Below are 23,213 nucleotides of genomic sequence, written 5' to 3'. Positions count from 1 at the left end.
AAACTTTTTTCTTTGCATAGAGAAGATTGATCCACTTCTTAGGTGTGGCTCACTTGATGTGTCCCAGAAAGATATTTTGGCCAGGGGGCACCCACGGCAGGGCCTGATCAATGGCCCAAATATCGCATTTGCTTTCAATGTTGGCAAGCGTAGGCTAGTCTAGATGTGCAAGTCCCTCTCTCTTTAGTTATTTCTTAGGGTTCTACTTGCATAGGGTATGCATGAATTTTATTTTATTTATTAAAAAAAAAAAAAAACACACACACACACACACACTAATTGAATATTTCAACTCTTTGATTACCCAAAGGTTATTTTGAATGTGTTAATGTACCAAGCAAATCAGCCAAATTATCAAAGGGTTGAAATAATCTAATTGAGAGCATTTAAATGTTGACTCTCCATCATAAATAATGGCACTCATTGTATAAACAGTTTAGATCATTGGAAGATGACCCAGAGTCAAAGGATAAGTCGGGATGTATCGTATTACAATTCATCAGATGTATTTGAACAAACCTCCGAGTGGGATATCCCCAAAACCAGGATCATCACTGCATCGTGCCAAAAAAACCAGGCCATCTTTTCTTCTGTATATCCAACTCAATCATCTTGATGAATAAACATTTAGATTACAAGATGTGAAACGAGAAGAACAAAACAAGTCAACGGAAATTACCTGAACTCCAAGTCTCCAGCTAATGAGGTTCCAGTGGGGCCCGCTGTCATGATGGGCCCAAAGTTAGGTAGGGTGAGGGATTGCTAGACGAACATAACTTCGAACTTGGCACAGGGGTTGCTTTCCACGTATCTACTGAAATCATCGTCGCTGCTGAATCTGAAGGTGTGTAAGGCTTGTCTTTGGGTGAGGCCGACGGGATATATTCTGTAAACTTTCAATTCGTTCCCTCCTCTTATACTTTCCGGCCTTTCTTGTTTCCAGATGGGTATGTGGTTAAGGGACTTAAACTTCACGACCACAGCAGACTTCATAGCTTTTAAGGTCAAGTCGCCAGACCTGGTCAACAGTGCAAGGGATGAGATGATAGCTATTTGACCATTTAAATTAAACATGGAGAATTCTTTGGTGGCTGCAATAGGAGAGAGCAGTTATGTATATGATACCCCAAACTGGGGATGTTTACAATATACTTGGGTTTTAATGTTGTCCATGTGGGGCCCAGGGTTTGCCAATCCAAACCATTGGTCTGTTGGGCTTCCGTAGAAGATGGAGCTTGCCAGCCTTTTCTCAGTTGAATGTGGAGTCTGGATGGTTGCTGCTTTCTCTATTCTCAACTGACTATTTCTAGGCCATGTGTTGTCCTGTTGCAGGGATTTTCAGCACATGGTCCATCCACAGTGGGGCCCAACAGAGCAATTGCCCAGATCATTGACGCAATGGCCCCACAAGCACAAACTGAAAACCCGAGTATACTGAAAATGTTATAATTCCTTGAAAAAGATACTGGAAAAGGAAGGCAAAATGCTGTGATGATCAATGTAGTTAGAGTTCAATGAAATGAGCGCTGCAACATCTATATTCTACAATTGGTACTTCCACTGGTGACGAGGAGTGTTAATTTGGTGGGTTGCTATGTAGATGGGACACATCCCAAGAAGAAAGGCAGTAAGACTGGCAATGGCCTGAAAAAGGGACTCCTCACTCAAAAATGAATGACAGTCCATATTCAATGCACAAAACACACAACGCAGTTAGTCAGAACTGCCCAATCACTACAATTTTTGGATGATACGTCATCCAAATGGCAGCCACCAGATCAACAGTGCTGGTCAACATAGATGTTTGCCATATGATGCAGTGGCTATGCCATTTCATAGTACTTCTGAAATTCATGTCATGATCACATATCTGTTTGGAAAAGAGAAATGGAAAGGAGGCAAAAGCCAGGACCCAGTTAGCTAGCATTGGTAACTGCAAGAGGGCATGCCCATAATTAGAACTCCAGCTAGATTAGACAGAAGAGATATCTTTATTCCATGGAAAAGCTAAGCTTACGGGTGATAAATGTTGTTATCCTCCAAAAAGAAAAGGAAGAAGAAATTTACCTCAGGAAGATAGACTCCATCTCAAACCTCCCTCTTTCCCTCACAAACAAGTGATAGACAATTCCTGGGCCACTGGTGCAATTGCAGGGGCGTTTCTGGAACCTAGCGCTCTTTTCTTCTTGCTCTCTAATCTTTGTAGCGAGATGAATGCATAGACGGCAAGATGAGTGGACTGCTGCCATGTCCACAAGGGCCTTGAAAGAATCAGATGGACCCTCGTACTTCCACCTATGCACAATAGATGCCCAGCTATCAACTTCATCAAGTAGCCAGGAAAAAGGCAAATGGCTCCCACGACTTTGTGAGAAATAACCAGCATCCCTTGAGATTCCATGGGGACCAAAATGCATTTTGAGGATTGATATGATCCTTGACCCCAGGATATGGACATCATGCGGGTCTTCAGTGGATAAAACTACAAGTGGGGCCCATGATTCATTGATGCAGACCACTGTTCTGTTGGGGAACATCTTGGTTTGAAATTGGCCAAACAGTCTCCCAGAAAGGAAGATTCCAGCCACCAAGATTAGGACTCTTTTCAGTTGAGGGTGATCCATCACTATATTTCTCTTCTTTAACATATATTTGCAGGCTGCAAATTGAAAGGTTAGCCTCTTCAGGTTGGGGAGTTTTTAGGGCATTTTCAGTGGCGCATTCCAACAGACCAATGCAGGGGTCTGGAACAATAAAACATGGTCCTCATTCAAAATGAAAACTGGAGAATACTGTGCATATCTTCAGCTCGAGGAAACTATAATTCCTCCATTTTAGTAATTCATTTCAGCCCAAGCTGACTGCTAAAAGTATTTAAGGGCCTGTCTCGATGGACTTCCCAGTCCTGGGGGAGTGATCAATCATGTATTGGTGACTCCTTGATTGGCTGATCTTTCGTTCACTGACATCCCGGATTGACCAATCTAGGATCAACCGATACAAGGATCCAAACAAGGAGCAATTATGGAGGATGATAAGGACAATTATGGAGGATGACAAGGACAATATTAGTAGTTGATAGCTCAAATAATGGAAACCAAACAAGATGGGGAAACCTTCTTGAATTACTGAAGACAAAATATCATAGACCCACGGAATGACATAGAAACAAGGAATGGTACTTTTCATGAGTGCACACCAAAACACATCCACTGGACACAAGGCATTTGGTTTCAATGATTGGAACAATTAATTTGATGGGAATCAGGTGGATGGATCATAACCTAACAATTAAGGCAAGTGGCCTATGGTAGCCATGGTTTTAAGACTCAGCAACTCGTCCAGTTTCAAGTCTAGTCGTGACTCGCCCAAGTCAGGAGTGACCTCTGGTGTCAAAGCAGATTGTGTCCGACCAGGTCCGAGTCTTCAATCCATGAAGGAGCCATCCTATCAGTGGCTTGCAAACGGACAGATGTCTTAAAGTTCAACATAATTCGAGCACTCGCAGTGGTTGAATGGATAGGATCTTCCAATCCATGCAATGGGCTATGGCCATCCATGTGGTGCACCAGTAGATATTTGGCCACGTGTATGGTGGTGGAAGATGATAACACTGCTCAGATTTTTTATTTTTTATTTTTCATCCAGTAAAGGTATTGGATAACGGTAACAACTAGCATAATGACTGGGTGTATTACTGCTATGATGTGGGCCTACGAGCCCTATAACAGTCAAAAAAAAATTTGAAGGTAAAAAAGTATCGGCCCCATATTGATCAGTTACAGGCCTGTAACAGCTGTTATGGGTGTTACAAGCCCACTATGGACCCTTTTTTTCCAGATTGGGTGTTACAGCCCCGTAACATGTCCTACCGTTACCATTACGGCCATTATGTAACTGCTTTTTAATATCTTGCATCCAGTTCTCTTCAAAAGTTGGAGGTAGCTTGAAAAGTTGGAAGTAGCAGGCAAAGTGTGAGGCCCTTGTCAATATGTTAGATGGAAATTGGTTGTTTGAGAGTTACCTTACTGACTGATTATAGGCATTGGGATTTTCCGCAAGGTATTTCATGGTCTTGGCAATGGAAGGAACATCGCTCAGTTCTCTGATATGTAAAACTGAAACGGGAGAAGGGGCGAAATCTTGGATATTTGGAGCGCCAATGACCACAGGGACAGCACCTGCAACGTCATTTCAGTATGGAAGCAACAGCATGAGAATAACAGTACAAAGATTTCATTAAATTAGAAGTGCCACAAAATCCCTAAATTTGAGAAGGCAGGATTCTTTATGGTTTATGTATTCAGATCAAACTGAATCCCCCAAATGAAGCAGAAAAATAATCGTGTAACTGTGAAGTGTAGCTGGCATACCAGCAACAAGAGATTGGAAGAATTTCTCTGTGACATAGTCTTCCTCATTGGAATTTTCGAAAGCCAAGCTGAATTTATAGCGCTTCAGAGTGTCTAATTTGTCCACTGTCAAATAACAGGAAGTACATTATTCTATGCACAATACTATAACTGAATGACATCATCACCTAAAAGATGTAATGAAAAGAGCCACCCAACCAAGTATCTACAATGTCTTTGGCTCTCACTTTCTTCTTATTGTGTTTTGGTGCAAATTTTTCAATGGGGTCCTGGTGGGGCAACTTGCAATCAGGGGTGGAACCATTTTTAGTCTTACCATTCGTTTTGCAGGCCCTTAATTGGATGATTAATGATCATCCAATCATGGTGATTTTATGGCCATGTGCAATCTGTGGTGGACCCCACCGCTCGATTGCAGTGGGCCCACTTGGACCCCACAGAAATTTGTACTGGAATACAGTAAGAAGAAATCTTACTGTATCACTGCTTGTACATGGATACACTAATGAAGTTAAAAGTGCAAAGTGCTTTTATAAAGTAGCAAAGACATCAATGGGTTGCCTTCTGTTATCATGTTGAGTAACTAACAAGATGCGAAGTACTGTAATGTAGTAAAATTTCCATAAATAAATACCTCTGCCATCACTGTTCCGATGGCAAGCACCATAAGAATCAATCTTGATATTCAACTTTTCTAACATATCAAGGGCCTCCAAGCGAAAGTTGCGTGCTCCACAATTGGAAATAAAGGCAGCTGCATGGGCACTCTCAGACTTGGGATGCATTGGCGCCATAAGGTCATACTCGGCCCATGAGAAATAACCAACTGGAACATCAGAGGAGAGACTAGTTGTCATTACAACATGGTACCCTCTCCTGTGACAAGCAAAAATGACAACGATCAATGTCTCTTGAATTACTAATGAAGCAAGGGTTCAAGTAACATGCATGACTGATATATGACAACAGGAACTGTGACAATATGGGGAATGATGAGAGCAATTAGGGAAACACTATTTACACCACCCCTTTTGGTAAATACACACTATTTCTAGTTTTGAACATACTGTAGTGCATATTGTACTATTGGGTTACCAGCAGTATGAAAAAAGGGAGTATCTATCAAAAGGGTGGGTGTTAAAAATCCCATTATCCAGTGGAAAATAATTGACATTAAAAAATTAAAAAAAAAAAAAGAAGAAGAAGAAGAAGAAGAAGACTGCTGGGCTTAAACAACCAACAGAAATCATTTAACATCTAGATAATAAGTTTTATTTACTTCAATGCAATTTTAAAACCCTCCCATTCTTACTGTAACTTACAAGGTGTCCTAAAATAGATGAAATGTTGCCAGACCAAGATGTTGTTCCACTCCAACTCTTTGAGAACTGATATCAATAGGTACGATATTCACAGCTGATGTGAGAGTTTTCTCTGAAACCTATGAAATCACATATGCCTCTCTGTCTGTATGAAACTCACTATTCCTGATTATCTGAAAACCTTGTATTTATGCTTGTTGAGTTTCTTCTCCTCAGCCAGTATTTTAGACCCATTTTGGAACCTTTTTTTTTTTTCTATAATTTTGTTCTCCACGTAATTTCTGTGTAGGTTTTAAAGATATGCATTAAAAGACCAAAATAAGGAAACCAACATGTTCCCATGAAATATCTCTCTAATCCAATTACCTGCAGAAGCGTGTAGTGTTAAAAATGAAGGAAAAAAAAAAAAAAAAACTGTTATTTTCCATTAAATATTGACCATGATTTAACAGTTTAATGTAACTTTAAACCCAAATCAATATATGTGCACTTGATTCACATCAGATGACTTTGCGGCTGCCGATGCAGGCAAACTTGTTAGAGAGGCGTGTAGAAGAAACCTTGTATAAGACAGATCAAAAAATCGGTATCATATCGACCGATATGGGCCTACCGTGTCTATCTTGGCTTGATATGATACGTGATACGGGCTTGTATCGGCCATATTGGTATCAGTTGTACCGTATTGGGCCGTATCGACACCAATATGTTGTACCTGTATCGGTCATAAAAAGGGAAAAAATGCCCATTTTTTATATCTCTCCTTCATTTCTCCCCCAAGCCTCCAAATCAATCAAATACATCAACCTATAGGGATTTTCAGTGCTATTAATAGCTTCTTGGAGGATCAAAACATCGGATTTCAGCCGATTTGAATGATCAAAACAGTTTGGGGCCGTTTTTGAAAAAATTGGAAAAGAGGTAAAAATAATAATAATAATAATAATAATAATAAAATTCCATTTTTTTGTTGTTGATCGTTGTTGAAATTCATATTTATATTTATTATACTCCTAGATCTACCAAAAACTACCAAATTTGAAGATCTTCTTTTTTAATCATTTTTTGGATTTTTTTTTTTTTTGGGCCATTTGCACCTGATCTCTCTCTCTCTCTCTCTCTCTCTCTCTCTCTCTCATCAGCACCAGAACTTACAGTAGGTCAACCCACCAGGACAAGATTCTTACCAAAGAATGGTATGATACATCATTGAATACATGGTCAAAAAAAAAAAAATGATAGATTTGTGAATATCTCAATTTTTCCTATTTGTGTGTGTGTTGCTTTAAAAAAAATCTGACCAATATGAGCCCGATTCAGAAGCATGATAAAAACAACATTTCCGCAACTTTGGAATCTTTTATACACACCATGGTTTTGACTTTAAATACTTTTTTTCCCCTAAAAGTTGGTTTTGACATTTACATGCAGTTCTAGGAAGAAGTGAAACCCAAATCTGGAAGCTGAATTTATGAGGTCCTAAATATCAGCCAACTGAAAGCAAGGTATCGGTTCTTCCATCAATTTAATGGTACGTATATGCCGAGAAAAATATTTATATGTTGCGACTAGTAATAAAATATGCTTCATCCAATTAACCATTTTAGAAAGTGACAAATATGAGCCGATTTGATACATATGGGCTAATATTTCAAGCACTACCCAATAAACTAAGCTGACGTGGCATTTTAAACTCTAGTAGAGACCAAATGCACGAGCAGATATCAATCTTATATTAAATCATATATATACCCCTGAGAACCAGTGCGCATGAGAGCTCTCGTATACACCAAATGGGGCAAATGGGGTGGGCCCCAATGTGATGTGTTGCTGGAATCCACTCTGACCATCAGATGTGTCACATTCAGTATTTTAAATATCGACAATATCAGCTGATATATCCCACGATATATCTTGTATCCCACCTGTGTGATACGAAACACACATGTAGTGCCGATATATCCCACCCATTCGATCCTATGGGCATTTTTGATTTCCGATCTATGTTTTTATTGTAAATCATGTTAAACCAATGTCAAATGGTTACAAATCTATGATTCTTCATGTTTTCCATGAAAAATCATGGATTTGGAACTTCGATTTCAAGATTTGGGGGAGATGGTTCAAGTTGTGGAAAATTGAGAAAATTTGAAATTTCTCAATTTCTTGCAAATCAGTTGCAATCTTTGTATCCAAATATAAAATTAAACATGTATTTAACCTTATCTAGTGATTCTTCTTTTTCTTTTGAATGTATTGCTTGTGTTTCCATACATGTCTTCTTACATTTATAAATTATATGAATAGACTTTGAATATACTTGTATCAGTTCAATTGGAAAGTGCATATATTAGGACCCCAAACAAAGGAAACCCCTATTATGTGCACTTTTTTTTTTTTTGTAATGTGTGTATTGATGTCTTCTTCAACAATCCCTGAAGTTTCATTGAAAAAATCGACCAATTTCCCAATGTTCCCATGTTTCCCAATGTTCCCATGTTTCCCAACAACAGCGATACATTACGCGATACAACCGATATATCCCATGCGATAACTGATATGTATCCGTATCCAAAGGGTGCGATACATTATGCGATAACGATATTTAAAACATTGGTCACATCATGTTAGGGTGTTTGGGCCAGGGCCCAAAAATCGAGCTGATTCATGCATGTGTGTGCACATGCATGTGTGTATTAATGATTACCTGAGAACTGGTGCACATGAGATCTCATTCAATGGGGCAAATGGGGTGGGCCCCACTGTGATCTGTAGTTGGCATCCACTCTGACCATCAGATGCTTAGGGCCATGCCCAAAGATAGGCTGATTCATGAGTCAGGTGGGCCACAACAAGGGAAATAGTTGGGAGGGAATGCCCAACCTTTATTTCACTAGGGCCCACCGGATGTGCAAAATGGCTTGATTTTATGCATGCCCGTTCATCCATGGCAGATGAAGGGGCTGTAGAGTACAAATTCCACATACATAGCATGGTGGGTCCCATACATAATCAACAGTGGGTGTCCCTCTCCCAACTGTCTCCCTTGGTGTAGCTTACATGAATCATGGATCAGCCTCATTTTGGGCCCTAGGATTAATTTTATGGGACACATCTGATGGTCGGTCCAGACATCAGCAACAAATCATGGTGTGTCGCATTAGAGCTCTCATGCGCACCAGTTCTCAGGTGATTATACATGTGCATCCATTTTCAGAGATGATGAGTAAGATAACCGGAATGATTAACAAAACCTCATAAGCTGATTGTTTAGAGTTTAAAATAGATGCATCAATACATATTTTAATTTTTGCAACCCACTGTCCATATAAACTTTACTTTCCTGACAAATTTGTCTTAATATTTTCATATGATAAGCAGCATATCAATGACATGGTTGTTTTGCAGCCATTAATCATTGCCACTTAAGACAGCCATACATAGTAGGATGTTAAAACGACAAAGATAGAAAAGGAAAAGGAGGTTACGACCATTGCAGCGTAAAATGGTCCCAGACAGTCATGGCTGTTATTTTCTGCTCTACAGAACATGGGACAGTCAGACTAACGTTCCTAATTTTTTAATATTCTTGTTTGCAGTACACATTCTTTTCTTTTCTTTTTTAAGACAATTCAGATTGTGCTTACCCACCGTCGTGCCTGACCAATGTTGTTCTCTGGATAGTAGTGCGAGGATTCCATGGATCGCAGGACCCTAGCTGTCTTTGGGTCTTGATGTAATCCAAATGCAGCATCAGGTCTCTTATCTGACGCAGAATCATGTCCAAACTTACACCCCACAGAGCACGAATTCCACTCCTGGATAATAGTGCACCAAAAAAAATGGTTCAAATATAATAACCATAATCATACTCATGGACCCCAATGGGTCATTTCTTTTCAGCTCAGAGAAATTCCACCCAAAAAAAAAAGATCACATACATTTTGGTATGTAGAGGTTTCTCACAAAGTCAAAAACAGTAATGCAACAATCCAACCAAACTTTGATATTTCCACGAGTCATGACATATATAAACCATGAGCAGATCATAAACAACTTTAGTAGACTTCTAAGATCTAGACTCTCAGGACATTCCCTTCATCATTCTTGTGTGTGCTTCCTGATCTTACCATAAGGCCTTGGACTTGTTTACCAGAAAAAGGAAGTGTCATCTCAAGTATCTTATCTCGTCTTACTAAGCTACTGTGCACGTCTTATGCATAATTTATTAAAATGGAAACAAAACATGTTTTTTGAAAGAGTGGAGGCAAATTTTTTTATTTTCTTTTTTGGGTGTGATGTTAGGCTATGCTCCATCCACTAATGAGGCCACAATTTGAATGGTCCAAAATTAATGTGCATGTATGCGGCATGTATGGTGGTTTCCTGCTCAGTGTGCAGCTTGCATAATAGCACCCAGACCCCTTCTGGAAAAATAAAAATAAAAAAGGAAAAGAAAGAGAAGGATGCCAATCTTGCCAAAATATTTTTCCTGTGAATATTTTTAAAAATCAGAAAACAAAAGGACCATCTTTTTACTTCCAGGTATTTTAGAAGTTGTTTTAAATGCTTTTCCATTTTCTTTTCATCCATTGAGATCCCCCATAATCACAGTTCTTTTTTCTTTTTTAAGTTCTTTTTTTTTTAATAGGCAAACTGTTTAAAGACCTTTTCTCCTCCTACAAAACAGTCCAATTGATGTAGACCCATGGCCCACCGTAGGGCCCAACATGTGCTGATTTTGGACTAATTGGGGCGAGATTTAGGGCCTAAATGTCAAAGATCTCATTTGCTGTTTGAGGAAGATAGGGTGGCTGATGTGGAAGATATGATTGAATATTTTGGTAGTATTTAGTAGATTTGTTTTTGTTATTTTAAGCAAAATCTTTGTTAGTTGGATTTTATTTTCTTAAAAAAAACCACAGTTTGATTTCAAATCACTCTAGCAGTTTGGGCGGGGGAGCAGTTCCATTAAAGATCCACTTGTCATTGGGGTCTATAAAATGGGGGTAGAGTAGGAGGTAGGCATTACAAAAAAAATTGAGTTGTGAGTTTTCTTAAGTATTGTATTATAAGAAAAGATGTTTGATATCAATAAAGTTATTTCTTCCTCTCCACTCAAATATTTTTGTGAGGGTACTCTTGTCCATTTCTTTGCAATTCTAATGTCGAGATCTCATTGAGTCAATTATCAGGTTGCAACATTTTGGAATCAAAGTGGGTGATCATTGGGAGAATTTTGGCTCTACATAATCTCCTAATAGCTTCAAAGGGGGTGATACAAGAAGAATTTGTGCAACCCAATTGATTCGCGCACTCACAGATAGAACAAGTAAATTAACTCACGCATACGTTACAAAATCTCAGTAATCAAGTGAAAGATCAGGCGTGGAGGAAATACAGTGATTGAGGTTGGAGCATGTGGACACGTAGGAGAAGGTCCCCACAAAGGTCCTAACCAACAAGAAGTGGCTTGGTTTGTGAAAACACTAAGGTGTTGTTTGGCACCTTGTATTTGGGTGTATTCAGTGGTAATTGGGTGTAAATGCCCTTTTTGGTGCATTTCACGCCATGTACTCGAAGGTAAATGGAATCGATGGTAAATGAAAAGTTCATTTTTGGTGTCTTTTGAAATCCTTTGTTTTGTTGTAAATTCAGTGTAATTGGTGTGACAAGCCTTTTTGGGCTCCCTTTTCAAAGGCAGGAGAGTCACATGAGTAACAGATGTGTCGCTAGGCTACTAATTTTTTTTAAAGACAACTTGTATTAAAAAGGGGGGGGGAAAAACAAGAGAAAAGGAACTGTTGAGGTAGCAGAACCAATTAGGCCTCTAGAAAGGCTAGATCAACATTAAACCCATCCATATGGGAAACCCATTCAGCAATCAAACACTTAACAAAGGAAGACACTAAGTGGGAGGGCTTCAATTCGTTCCGATAACACCGGTTGTTTCTTTCTATCCAAACAGCCCACCAAGTCGCCAAAATCGCCATCCGCCAACCCCAAGATTTTGGTTTACCTAGTCTAACACCATGCCAGGCCTTGAGAAGCGTATCCACGTCTCTAAGGAAGCACCAATTGACCTTGAAGCGTATCCATGTGTATGGCTACTAATTTGCCATACACATGACATACTGATGATACCCCAAAACAATCCAATTATTGGTTGCATCCAAGGTATTCGGTATCGGTATCGGTTGGCGTAACGGTGCCCACCGATACCGATACGAATACGGGGGTGTAACGGCGATACGAGGGCGTAACGGCCCGTAACGGTGCAATTTTTTTTCCAAAAAAATATTTAAAAAAATATGGATTAAATCCGGAATATTCTAAGCATTCCAAATATGTATTCATTTATAAATTGGAACATGTTTATGGTGGTGAAACGGTCCACTCTTTGATGAGAAGTTGTATCGGACTGTCTAATGAATTTATGAACCAAACAACCTGGAATTAATTGCAAACCTTTTATATTTAGTTTTCTAACTATATAATATCTATATAAATTTATTATGATGAATGTAATACCAAAACATCTTATATTTTCAAGTTTTCCTTTTATTTATAGTATTAGTGCAGTGCATACTTCGTGACTCACATGCATTTTATTTCAATATATAGAGTTTAGGGACTTTTGTATCCTATTATGTAATTCATATACCTAACAATTTGATATCATTTTTCCCCATAAATCTTTTATAACAAGCTTAAAATTAAATTGAGGTAAATAGTGTAGTCGATTCGGGGCTGGTTCGAGGACCATTTGATGCCCCAAACTAACCTCAAATTAATGCAATCTATTGGCTCTTATCCCACTAATGGATTAGTGGACATTTATTCGACAGTGAAAAATGAAAAATATCAAATGGTCTTATTTCAAAAAATAATTGGAAAAAAAAAAAAAGGTAAATCCAGATCTCGGGTAGACCACCAGTGGGCCAGGCGGGCCACCTCGATGTATTTGTATATCAATGCCATCAATTTGTTTTGCAACTCATTTTAAGGCATGGTCCAAAAATTCAGGTAGATCTAAATATTCGGTGGACCACTAGTGAGTATTCCTTTAAAAGTGGGGCCCACCTTAATACATTTGTTGTATATCCATGTGGGCCATCCTTTTTGCCAACTTATTTTAGGGCCTGGTTCAAAAAATGAGGCTGATCCAAATCTTAGGTGAACCACAAGACTTTTTTTTTTTTTTTTTTGATCAAGCTACTATTTGTGTTATCCCTTCATCAAGGTCAAAGTTTATGTGACCTTATCAACAGGTTCGATGGAAAATAAACATTATAGTGGACGGCATGGATATACTACACATAAATTAAGGCGGGCCCATGTAATAAAACAATGCAAGTGCACTGTTCAGCGTGCACCGCAGCCACGCAATCCATTCCGTTTTCGATACCGAAATGAAAAAGAAGAAAGAGAGGGAAACCAAAAAGAAAAGAGGGAAAGAAGAGAGAGAGAGAGAGAGAGAGAGAGAGAGAGAGAGAGAGAGAAGAAGAAGAAGAATGGCCGCAGCCGCAGCAGTCCGAGAAGAAGAAGAAGAGGAAGAAGAAGGAGAAGGAGAAGAAGAAGAAGAAGAAAAGAAGAAAAAAAAAAGTATGTTTTTTTTTTTCCTATTTTCTTTAGGCCCGTAACAGCCGTTATGAGGCCGTAACGGCCGTTATGGCCCGTAACAGCCCCGTAACAGCCGTTACTGTCATAGAATCAGGGGGTTGCCCGTTTCGAACCCGTATCACGTAACGGTGTCGGCCGTTACCATTACGTATTGGCCGATACAGCCATATCATAACGGATATGGGACACCCTAGTTGCACCACTAAAATCACACCAATAGAATTATTTGAATTGTCCAAATGTTGACCATCTAAATGGACAGTTAAAAAACATTGGCGAGCCACTTGTCTGTGATCCTTATGTTTGTGGCCCACCCAAGCCAATTTTTGGCCAAATTATATATTCCAATGGGCTTATTACAATCATTCTGTCAAATATGACATGCACACTAATTTGGGATATTAAAGCTGATTTATTAATCAAATTCTAGTTCATGTGATTAAAGAATTCCAATGCATTCTAATTACAGGTATCCAAATGCAATTTTGGGATATTAAAGCTAATTTAGTTAATCAAATTCAAGTTCATGTGATTAAAGAATTCGAATGCATTCCAATTACAGGTATCCAAACACAATTTTGGATTCCAGTGCATTCAAATTACAAGCTACCAAACACAACTGAGGATTCCAATTCACATCGACTCTATGATAATTGTGATTCAGATTCTAAATCATTCCAATATAAGCTCCCAAATGACCCCCAATGATTGAATCCTTCAATTGTCGAAACGTGATAGAGAGCCTGGAATTAAGGTAGAATTTTAAGAATTCCTTAGACATTTGCATCTTGACGACTTCATCAATTGGGCAAGCAATGTGGAAAAGGTGTCCGAGTATAAGGAAATTGCGAAAAGTCATAAAGTTAAGTTAGCAACTATGACGTTTTCCGGCCATGCATTAACATGGAGGGATAATCTCCTAGCCAAATGAATTTGTCAAGGTAAGGACAAAGTAAATTCTTGCAAAATAAGAAAAAGAAGTTTTTTTTTTTAAAAAAAAAAAAAAATTGCCTGTGACTTATGTCTGTGTCCTCTATCAAGGATGTCACAATCTACGTTAAGGAAACAAATCAATAAAATGAATAATACCAAGTTCCATACATTAACATCACGGGCAGGGCTTCTTTGTTTTTTTCGGAAGGTAAAACTACTAAGGTTTGAACCCTAGATCACTCACACACACTATGCTGTCTCCACCAGCTCATCTAATGAGCGACAAGATATCCTGGAATCTTTTGGTTTTGTGAATATGAAAGCCAAAAGATTCCAAGATATCTTAACGGTTTTAACCCAAACATGAGAAATGAATTGGCCTTCAAGGATGTATTTAAGATGTCTGATGCCTACACACTTACATTAAAAGCAAAGGGGATAATTAATTGGGGGCTTGAGAGACAATTTGGTGCCCCACTAAGACCGTCATCAATGATGGGGCAATATGCTAACTTCCCACGTAAGGCAACCACGGGCCTCCCATAGGTCAAGGTACAATATGCCAACATTCAACAATGAAGCCAAGCCCTAACTTGGGGGGAGGTACTTATGGAAGAGGGGGGGCTAGTATCCCCAAAACGGGGCAAAACGACACTCATTTCACGTGTTTTAAGTGTTGACAACCAGGATAACATTCTTTTCACTGCCCTGTCCTGAACATTAGTACACAATTAAAGTAAATTTCTCTGAGGAAGGAGAATATGTTGAAGACACTCCCAAATGCATGCAAATGAAAGCCAAAGATGACAAAATATGAAAAACATGCATATGAGGATAGGGACATGTTAGGGAAGATGTAGTAGATGTGTATGGTGATAGAGGCAAGTCGTTGCTTATCCAACGGACTATGATATCGATGCATCGGGTGATTGATAAAGGGCGATGATCAAGACACAATATCTTCCACACCACTTGCACTTCCATTAGGAAGATATGCAAGATTTTAGAAAACAAGGGAGTAGTGAGAACATTGTCTCATAAGAAATTGTGGATAAATTAAATATCAAATAATAAAAGCATCCATGCCCACACCAGATTCGTTGGCTCAAATCTGTCAACTCCAGGTGCTTGGTTTCCTTTTCTATTGGATCTAAGTACAAGGATGAGGTAATGTGGTCCCCATGTATGCATACCACATTGTGTTAGGGAGGTTGTGATTGTGGGACCAAGATATGGTGCATTTGACTCCCATTAACACCTATTCATTCATCAAGGATGGAGTTAATATAACATTGCACCCAATTAAACAACTTCCGATTTTCAAATATGATAGAATGTAAAAAATCTCGGTGTAAAAAGGTCTTTAAAAAAAGAACAGAAATTGATATCATCCATGTCTTAGTTGCTAAGAAGAAGCAAAACAATTGGATGTTCCGCTTCTCATGTAGAAGCTCCTATGTGAATATCAAGACTTGGTGCCCTAAGAACTCAAACTTCCTCCCATGAGGAACATTCAACATCATATTGATTTGGCGCCAAGTTCGAACATGCCGAATCTTGCACATTACTGAATGAGTCCGGCCAAACAAGCTAAACTCTTGTTGAATGAATGGTCCAGCATGAAGAAGTTCAAAAGAAGAAAGAGAATGAAGAAAAAGAAGCATAAAAAGGAAATCAAAGAGTATAGAGCCAAATATCGAGAACCCACAAAGGAACATCATCATGAGAAGATATATAAAGAATGTGACTTGGTTATGGTGTATCTCCGCAAAGAAAAGTTTTCAAAGGGAACTTACAACAAGCTCAAGTCTAAGAAGATTGGTCCATGGCAAATCAAGGAGAAGTTGAGTGACAAACGCCTAAAAGATCAAGTTACTAGATGACTTAGATATCTCACCAACTATCAATGTGGTGGATTTGCTCGAGTATCACGGCGAGGTGTTTGATGTGCAAAATGAAGTTATTAGTGATATAAACAAATGACTCGAAAAAATAAAAAGAGTAAATTAAATGTGTTGCAAATGAAGACGATTCAATGAGGCAATACAAACAAATTTAATGAAATAGCAAAACAAGCCCTATTCTAAATACACATGTATCTTGAGCAATGAATTGAAACCTTTACTACTTGTATAAAGCATCCAAGTAGTTGGAGTCGAGTTCTTTCCCACTCGAGGGGAATGATGCCTTTACCACTTGTATAAAGCGTCCAAGTAGTTGGAGTCAAGTTCTTTCCCACTTGGGGGGGATGATGTAGGCTTATGGCCCACCTTAGTTAGGGCCCAACATGTGTTAATTTTGAACTGTTTGTGATAAGATTTGGGGCCTCACGTCAAATATCACATTTGCCTTTTGTGAAAAATTGGATGACTAATGCGGAACATATGATTGAAGATTTTAGGGGTATTTAGTAGGATGTATTTTTGTTATTTTAGGCCAAATCTTTGTTGGTGGGATTTTTATTAAATAAAATACATATTGATTTGAAATCAATTTGATAGTTGGGGGGATTTTCATTAAAGATTCATTAGGATTGTCTTTAGATTCTATTGGAAGAAAAGAAACCCAAAATATTAAGGATAGGCTGAAGCATGTGTGATCACGCTGTCCTTAAAGCGTTATTCGCCCCTTCTCAAAGTAATTGAGATTGTTGACAGGTTGTAGGCAAATAGCTTCTAGGATACAACAAGCCTGTGTGTGGTTCTGTGTTCAACAAGGACGAAGAAACCACTAGTGAAACTCTGTAAACACAATTTGCTGGCAGATGAAAAACTAAAGGAAAACCCCAAATCGGAAAGAAAGAATTTTTAGCTTTGCTGGATTAGACCACTACACTGGTCTAGTTCTTGCTGGCTTAGACCACTACATTGGTATGGTTCTTGTGGACTTGCTAGCTAAGGTTCATATTGAACCTACTTGCTTGATCAAAAAAACACTTGGAGCTTTATTGGTTCAAATGAGGAGATGAATCGAATAGTTTGTGTTGTTGAAATGACCCAACCAAGCTTAGTTTATATAGGCAAGGGTAGCTAGATATTCTGGTTCAAGATCATAACTACAACTAACCGTTTCTAACTATTGGTGAGAAACTAGCTGTTATTTGGGAGTTTCTGACCGTTTTGCATGTGGGAAAAACTAGCTGCATACTAGCCGTTTAGACATGGTGGCTAGCCGTTTATGACTGTTGGACTAGCCACATGCAGCAATTTCTACATGGTCTGGTTTATTGCTGCATAAGCAATTGCACCAGGCCTCTTAAACAGCTAGTTTTAGCTCCTATATAAGGCAGATAGGTCTCTGTCAAACCTCTTACTCATAGCACTATGAATCCAGCCACCTAACCCATCTCTCTTAGCAACTGTCACACCCTGACTCGCACCTGTCTCGCGTAAAGTCACGAGGGAGCGACCCATTTGTGCACGATGCGCACATGTGAAGTGCAAAGTGCGCCACTAGCGCCTTTACAGCCACACTGCCTTACATGCCCATGCCCTCGCACTAAGCCCGAGCCCGAGTTCGTGATCGTGACCGAGCCCTAGCGCATGCTCGTGTGTTCTAGTGCTACACACTAGAACACGCACATGACACGTCTCGGTACTCCTTTGATTCACCAAGCAAATAATAAGGTACTCAACACCCTACTTATTAAAATAAAATTTTCTTCTCTCCTTTCAGATATGAGACTATTCCTAAACACGCACAAAACCAAATTTTTCCACAAACATTTTATATATTTAAAATAATTTTTTATTTAAAATATATTTTAATCAAAATATTTTCCATAATAGTTGTAAGTTTTCTTAAGTATTATAAGAAAAGAAGTTTGATATCAATAAAGTTATTTCTCCCTCTTTTACTCAAACAATCTTGTAGGTGTACTCTTGTCTATTTCGTTGCTTTTTGGATGTCAAGATCTCATTAACTCAATAATCGGGTTGCACTAACAAATACCAATTCCATTTTATTCAAGCATGGTCATGTTCTTATCTACCCTAACACAAGACCTCTTATCACATACAGAACATGGTATTATCTTGCCCATGTACTTGCCTATTGATTATAGCTTAGAGTTTGATCCATCAGTTTATCAGACAGAATTGAGACTTTCCATATTAAGAATGCATTTCGTCTTTGCCTTTGGCTGACAGTCTATTGCTGATGCAACAGTCAAGCATTCTATTATGGATGTTGTATGATTTTTGCCTCTTCACTTGTCTCATGGACGTGCAAGAAACCATAGAACATTACTTGATCCAATGATGAGGTTATGTACATGAAGCTTGGATTACAACCTAACTTGCGGACTCCTCTTTGTGTTGGTGATATTAAGATTGTGACCAATCCAGTTCTTCATGAAAAGGCAAGGCTAAGCACAATGAGGTGGCTTGTTGTTCCTTTTCATAAGAGAACAAGGCTATTATTACTTCTTCTTTTTTTAAAGGCAACACAATTTTCTCTCGAGTTGTTCAGTATGATATTTTCCGATTTTTGGGCGTGGCTTGGGTGATGCCGGATTCGATGGAACCCCTATTTCGGCCTTGGCATGGTGACCCAAGAGGTTGCTTTGGCTCTCGGAGGTGGGGGCTCTTGCTGCTGGCTTCCTTATGGTCGATTTGGCTCAAAAGAAACAATAGGGTTTTTTGGAACCAATCAGTGTCCGCTGATATAGTTTTTACACAGGTGGGGAATTTAGTGTCTACGTGGCATTAATGAGAGAGTTTCGGGCTAGGGTTTGGAGTGTTTCGGCTCCTCTTTGTATTTAGTGTAGGTTTTTTTGTTTTTTGGTTTTCCTTTGTTTTGTTTTTTGTTTTTTTTTTTTTGTTTTTTTTGCTTTGTTTTGTTTTCCTTTTTTTCCGTTTTTGCCTTAATAATATTGCATTATCTTTAAAAAAAAAAAAAAACTTTATTAAATGAACATGAAAAAGGGCAAAGATGAGAAATCAACAACCCACGACACTACATAGGAAAGAACCAACAAGAATCAGATTACTCAAGGGGCAACAAGCAAAAGACTTGAGTACCAAGGCCCATACTACCACACCCAACTTGGCCTTACTAAACACTTCATCTAAGCTACAATGACGATTGCGGAAAATACCTATTGTTGCATTTGTTCCAAAGAGACCACAAACCCACAATAGGGGAAAATTATCATATCATACTCCCTCTTTGCCCAATACCTACCCCCTGCCACGCCGAGAAAAACGGGCCAATTGATGAAGGCATCGCCCAACAAGCCTGAAAGAGATTGAGCCCCCAACCTTGGCAAAGATACAATGCACAAATGACTGGTCCACCTACTCTTGCATCTTGAAGACACAGTATGCACACATTCATGATGTTCATGTGTCTTTTCCGAAGAGTGTCCATACAGATTTTGCACAGCTTTGATGTTCCATACAAGTGACACACTCGCAGCAAAAAAAGCTTTGTATATGGACATTCGCCATACAATGTTGTCAGCCGTAAATGTTAAAAATAGAACATTAAAGTTAGATTTTTGATAGGCTGGTGAAGATCATAGATTTGTTTAATTTTAAGTTAAATCATTGAGCAAAAGTTAACATTAGCAATATAAATTAATAGCAAAATTTTATTGATTAGCCTTAGCTCATCATCATCTAAGTCTTATCCCAACTAATTGGGGTCGGCTGTCGAATAGCATTAACTAACATCTTATAATTCATAAATTCTAAGTACTAATATAACTGTTCAATTCAAATTTTTTACAAGGTTTTGTCGTTGGAATGATGGGGACGTGGTCCCTAGAGTCTAGGACTACACAGCCAATATGCAACTTAGAACACGGGATAGCAGCAAGAAACAATGATTTTGAAATGTCTAGATAAAACAATGATTTTGAAATGTCTAGATAACTTAGACACAGAGGAATATGGTCAGGATTGGATGATTGGAAGGGAACTTTTAGCTCGCAGCAAGATTACTGCTCTCTGCACTCTTCTTGCTAATGCTGCTAATCATCATGTCAGCTCTTCCAGCTTGATGCAAAAAATAAAGGCACTCAACTAAATGCAATCTTCAAATACCACATGGACAAGGGGATGGATACAAGAATGAGGATATGACCCTCCATTTCTTAAAATGCAAGACACCAATACGGATATGAGTATCCTTTTCATAAAAAGCTTTTCATATTCACTGATACAGTTTTTACTTGAAGTGTTTGACTGTTCTACTAACGTTCATACTGACATTAAGGCAATCTTTCTCAGTCTTTCTATGATGCTAACTTCAATATAACGGTTGACATTTCCGGATTTTTTACAGTGACCTTGTACAATGTGACTATAATATAAGAAAATTTTGGGGATTTCAGTGATAAAGAAAGCCTTTTTTTTATATATATAGAAAGTGATACAGAAAACCTGATAAGACACAAGTGCAAGTATCCCACAAGAATCTGGTAGTGATTGATATCGTGCCTGACATGATAGAGGTTGACTCATAATTCAAGATATGTAAGAATCACATATATGTGCAACATTTCATGTAAGTGAGACTTTGTACTAACATGTGGCTGTACATATTATAAGATATTTCCGTCTACTATTTTCTTGTTTTTTCATGACCATGCATGGATACTTCCCCTCCTTTAATTCGTTCTCCACCATGTAGAATCCGAGCATGATGTGTTTGATATTTGGATTTATTTTTTTTTAACTCCACCAAATTGCTAACAGGGCCAGTATTCTTGAAGTGGAAGTTATTGTGTAATTTGATAAAACTCAGCTAGAGGCATTTTCGATTGTTCTATGTTGTGGTACCATTCATTATAATCTTTTATTCTTTTTTTTTTACACACGCACACACCCCACACACTCATGCTAGTGGAATTTCACCACCTATAGACACTTGAACCCTTGACCGGGTGTTGGAACTCCTGAGAGTCTACCACCCAAGCAAGAGTAAGGACCCCTTTTTTTAGGATTTGGCTGTGTCTCAAATTTATGTATTTACAACGGTGTGGATTTGAGAAATCCATTAATTTAACAAATTTTTAACATTATATTATTCATTATAATCTACAACCAATACACTCATGAATCAACCCAAAGCAGTCTTTACTCGGTTTGCTTTTTCACTTCTACAACCAAGTAAATGGGATTATGTCAGTTTGCCCCAATCTTTAAAAGCTAACATATAATGTATTTGTATACATGGAAATTAGATGAAAGAGTAAAGAGAAGTTGCATTCTCTACTGCTGCTGCCCGAGGAACTTCAACCACCACATCCCAATTGCGGTCCCGAAAGTAAGGCTATGAGAGGTAGCAGTCAATCAGTGGCTAAAACCTGGACACAAAAGGCTGGACTTTTCCCCAGAACATTTTTTCACGAGTCGATGAACTAAAGTCAACTGAGTTGACTTTGCCATCCAACCACACCGAGATGAGAAATCTTGAATTATAGATGAGTAATCGCTTCCATCACAGTCAAGCTGTGAAATCCAAACCATATGAAGTAGATGAAGAGGTTTGTAGCAATACCTTCCCATAATTCAGGATCAGAGAAGCATATTTCCAATACAAAGTGAGATCGAATATAGCATGAAACAGATTGTAAACATGAAATAACTCTCACTTCAATATCACATTCCCAAACACAAATCTCACCAACGATTTCGTCAAACAATGGAATTTAACAAGATAATTCAAGACAACGCTGCGCAATTGTAAAAACCCAATATCTGAAACCGCTTGAAAAACAATAGACCGGGACGAAAACCAACCTCATCGAGGCCTGAAACCAGAATGGGGTCCTTCCGGAAATCCCTAGAATACGGCACAGCATCTTCTTGCTCCAACCAATTCTTGCAGTTCCCATCGCTGACTCGCTTCTCATCGAGACTCGGAACGTCGATTTCCTCTTCATCTGCCGAATATAGAGTCTTCGACGACGACGAAAACGATGGGAAGTTGAATGAGTTAGTCCAGGAATGCATCATGGCAGCGTTCTTGGCCATGTCGAGGCGGCCGAGGAAGGTGAGCTCAGAGATGACGACGAGAGCGACGAAGAGGGGCATCAGATTCGACCATCTTCTCTGAGGAGCAGCGCCTTCGTGAGCCGTTGATGTTGCTGTTCTTCTGTGGTCCATCGAAGATTTCTCTTTCATTTCTCTCTCTTCTCTCTCTAAATTCGTGCAGAAAGAATAAAATCTATTTGGATTGCGATTTTCTTCGGATTGAAAGTTGAGAAATCACGGAAAGGATCGGATTCATCGCTCCGTCGTCGGACTGTCTCTACTATTGCTTTTGAGTCTTTCCTGGGTCTTATCAAATGCCTGTTTTAAGGAATATGGGGGTGATTCGCGCGAGTAGAGATTGAAGAGGCCATTCGCTGCTCACGTGGCAATTGACACACGTGCGAGAGATGTGCAGGGTCGGTGATGTGCCTTGCAATTTCATCCACAGCTCTTTCAACTCGTTACATCGGACCATGGCCTTGGGGAGTGGATTAGGTGGGGCCCTTGCCGTGGTGCCTACCTTGATGTATGTATTCTACCTCCACACTTCGGGGCATGGGCCCAAAAATGAAGTAGATTGAAAACTAAGGTGGACCATATCATAGAAAATAGTGGTGATTGAACTGCCTATCAATAAAAAACTAATATTTTCTAAATGTTTATCTGCAATCCAACCTGTCAGTAAGGTCACATAAATGGTGGTGAAAGGATAAAATAACTATTAGCTTGATCCAAAACTTTTGTGGCCCATAAGTGGACAATCACAGTTGTTTTCTATGGTATGGTGCCACCTCATAACTACATCTGCTTCATTTTTGGGTCGTGCCCTAAAGTAATCTGAAAAAAAGATGTACATTCTGGACATCGAATACATACATCAAGGAAGGCCCCGTGGTTCCCACCATCGTGGGTGAGGCACGGCTTCACCTAATCCGCTCCTTAACTAGGAACCCGATTTTCTTGATTGTCAGCTGGTCAAT

General features: G+C 38.9%; 1 protein-coding gene across 5 annotated transcripts; it reads right to left on the bottom strand.

The window, feature by feature from the left end:
• Positions 1-362: 362 nt before the first annotated feature.
• LOC131236404 (glycoprotein 3-alpha-L-fucosyltransferase A-like) lies at positions 363-22,538 on the bottom strand. Of its 5 annotated transcripts, none has more exons than XR_009166732.1 (8): positions 22,000-22,534; positions 9,347-9,513; positions 5,008-5,249; positions 4,374-4,478; positions 4,025-4,181; positions 2,068-2,295; positions 680-1,018; positions 363-590 (listed from the first exon to the last, which is right to left on the bottom strand). XR_009166732.1 is itself a non-coding variant. In XM_058233527.1 (7 exons), exons 1-7 carry the CDS (start codon positions 22,140-22,142, stop codon positions 763-765), a joined length of 1,302 nt encoding a protein of 433 aa, XP_058089510.1. In that variant the 5' UTR covers positions 22,143-22,534; the 3' UTR covers positions 363-762. The 5 variants fall into 5 exon arrangements, 3 of the variants coding, with proteins under 3 accessions (XP_058089510.1, XP_058089508.1, XP_058089509.1); XR_009166731.1 differs by having other exon boundaries at positions 363-554; XM_058233527.1 differs by having other exon boundaries at positions 363-1,018; positions 9,343-9,513.
• Positions 22,539-23,213: the final 675 nt, after the last annotated feature.

The sequence above is a fragment of the Magnolia sinica genome, chromosome 2 (assembly GCF_029962835.1).
Source record: "Magnolia sinica isolate HGM2019 chromosome 2, MsV1, whole genome shotgun sequence".
In the NCBI taxonomy this organism is placed as follows: domain Eukaryota; kingdom Viridiplantae; phylum Streptophyta; class Magnoliopsida; order Magnoliales; family Magnoliaceae; genus Magnolia; species Magnolia sinica.
This window is presented reverse-complemented; position numbering and strand designations above follow the sequence as displayed.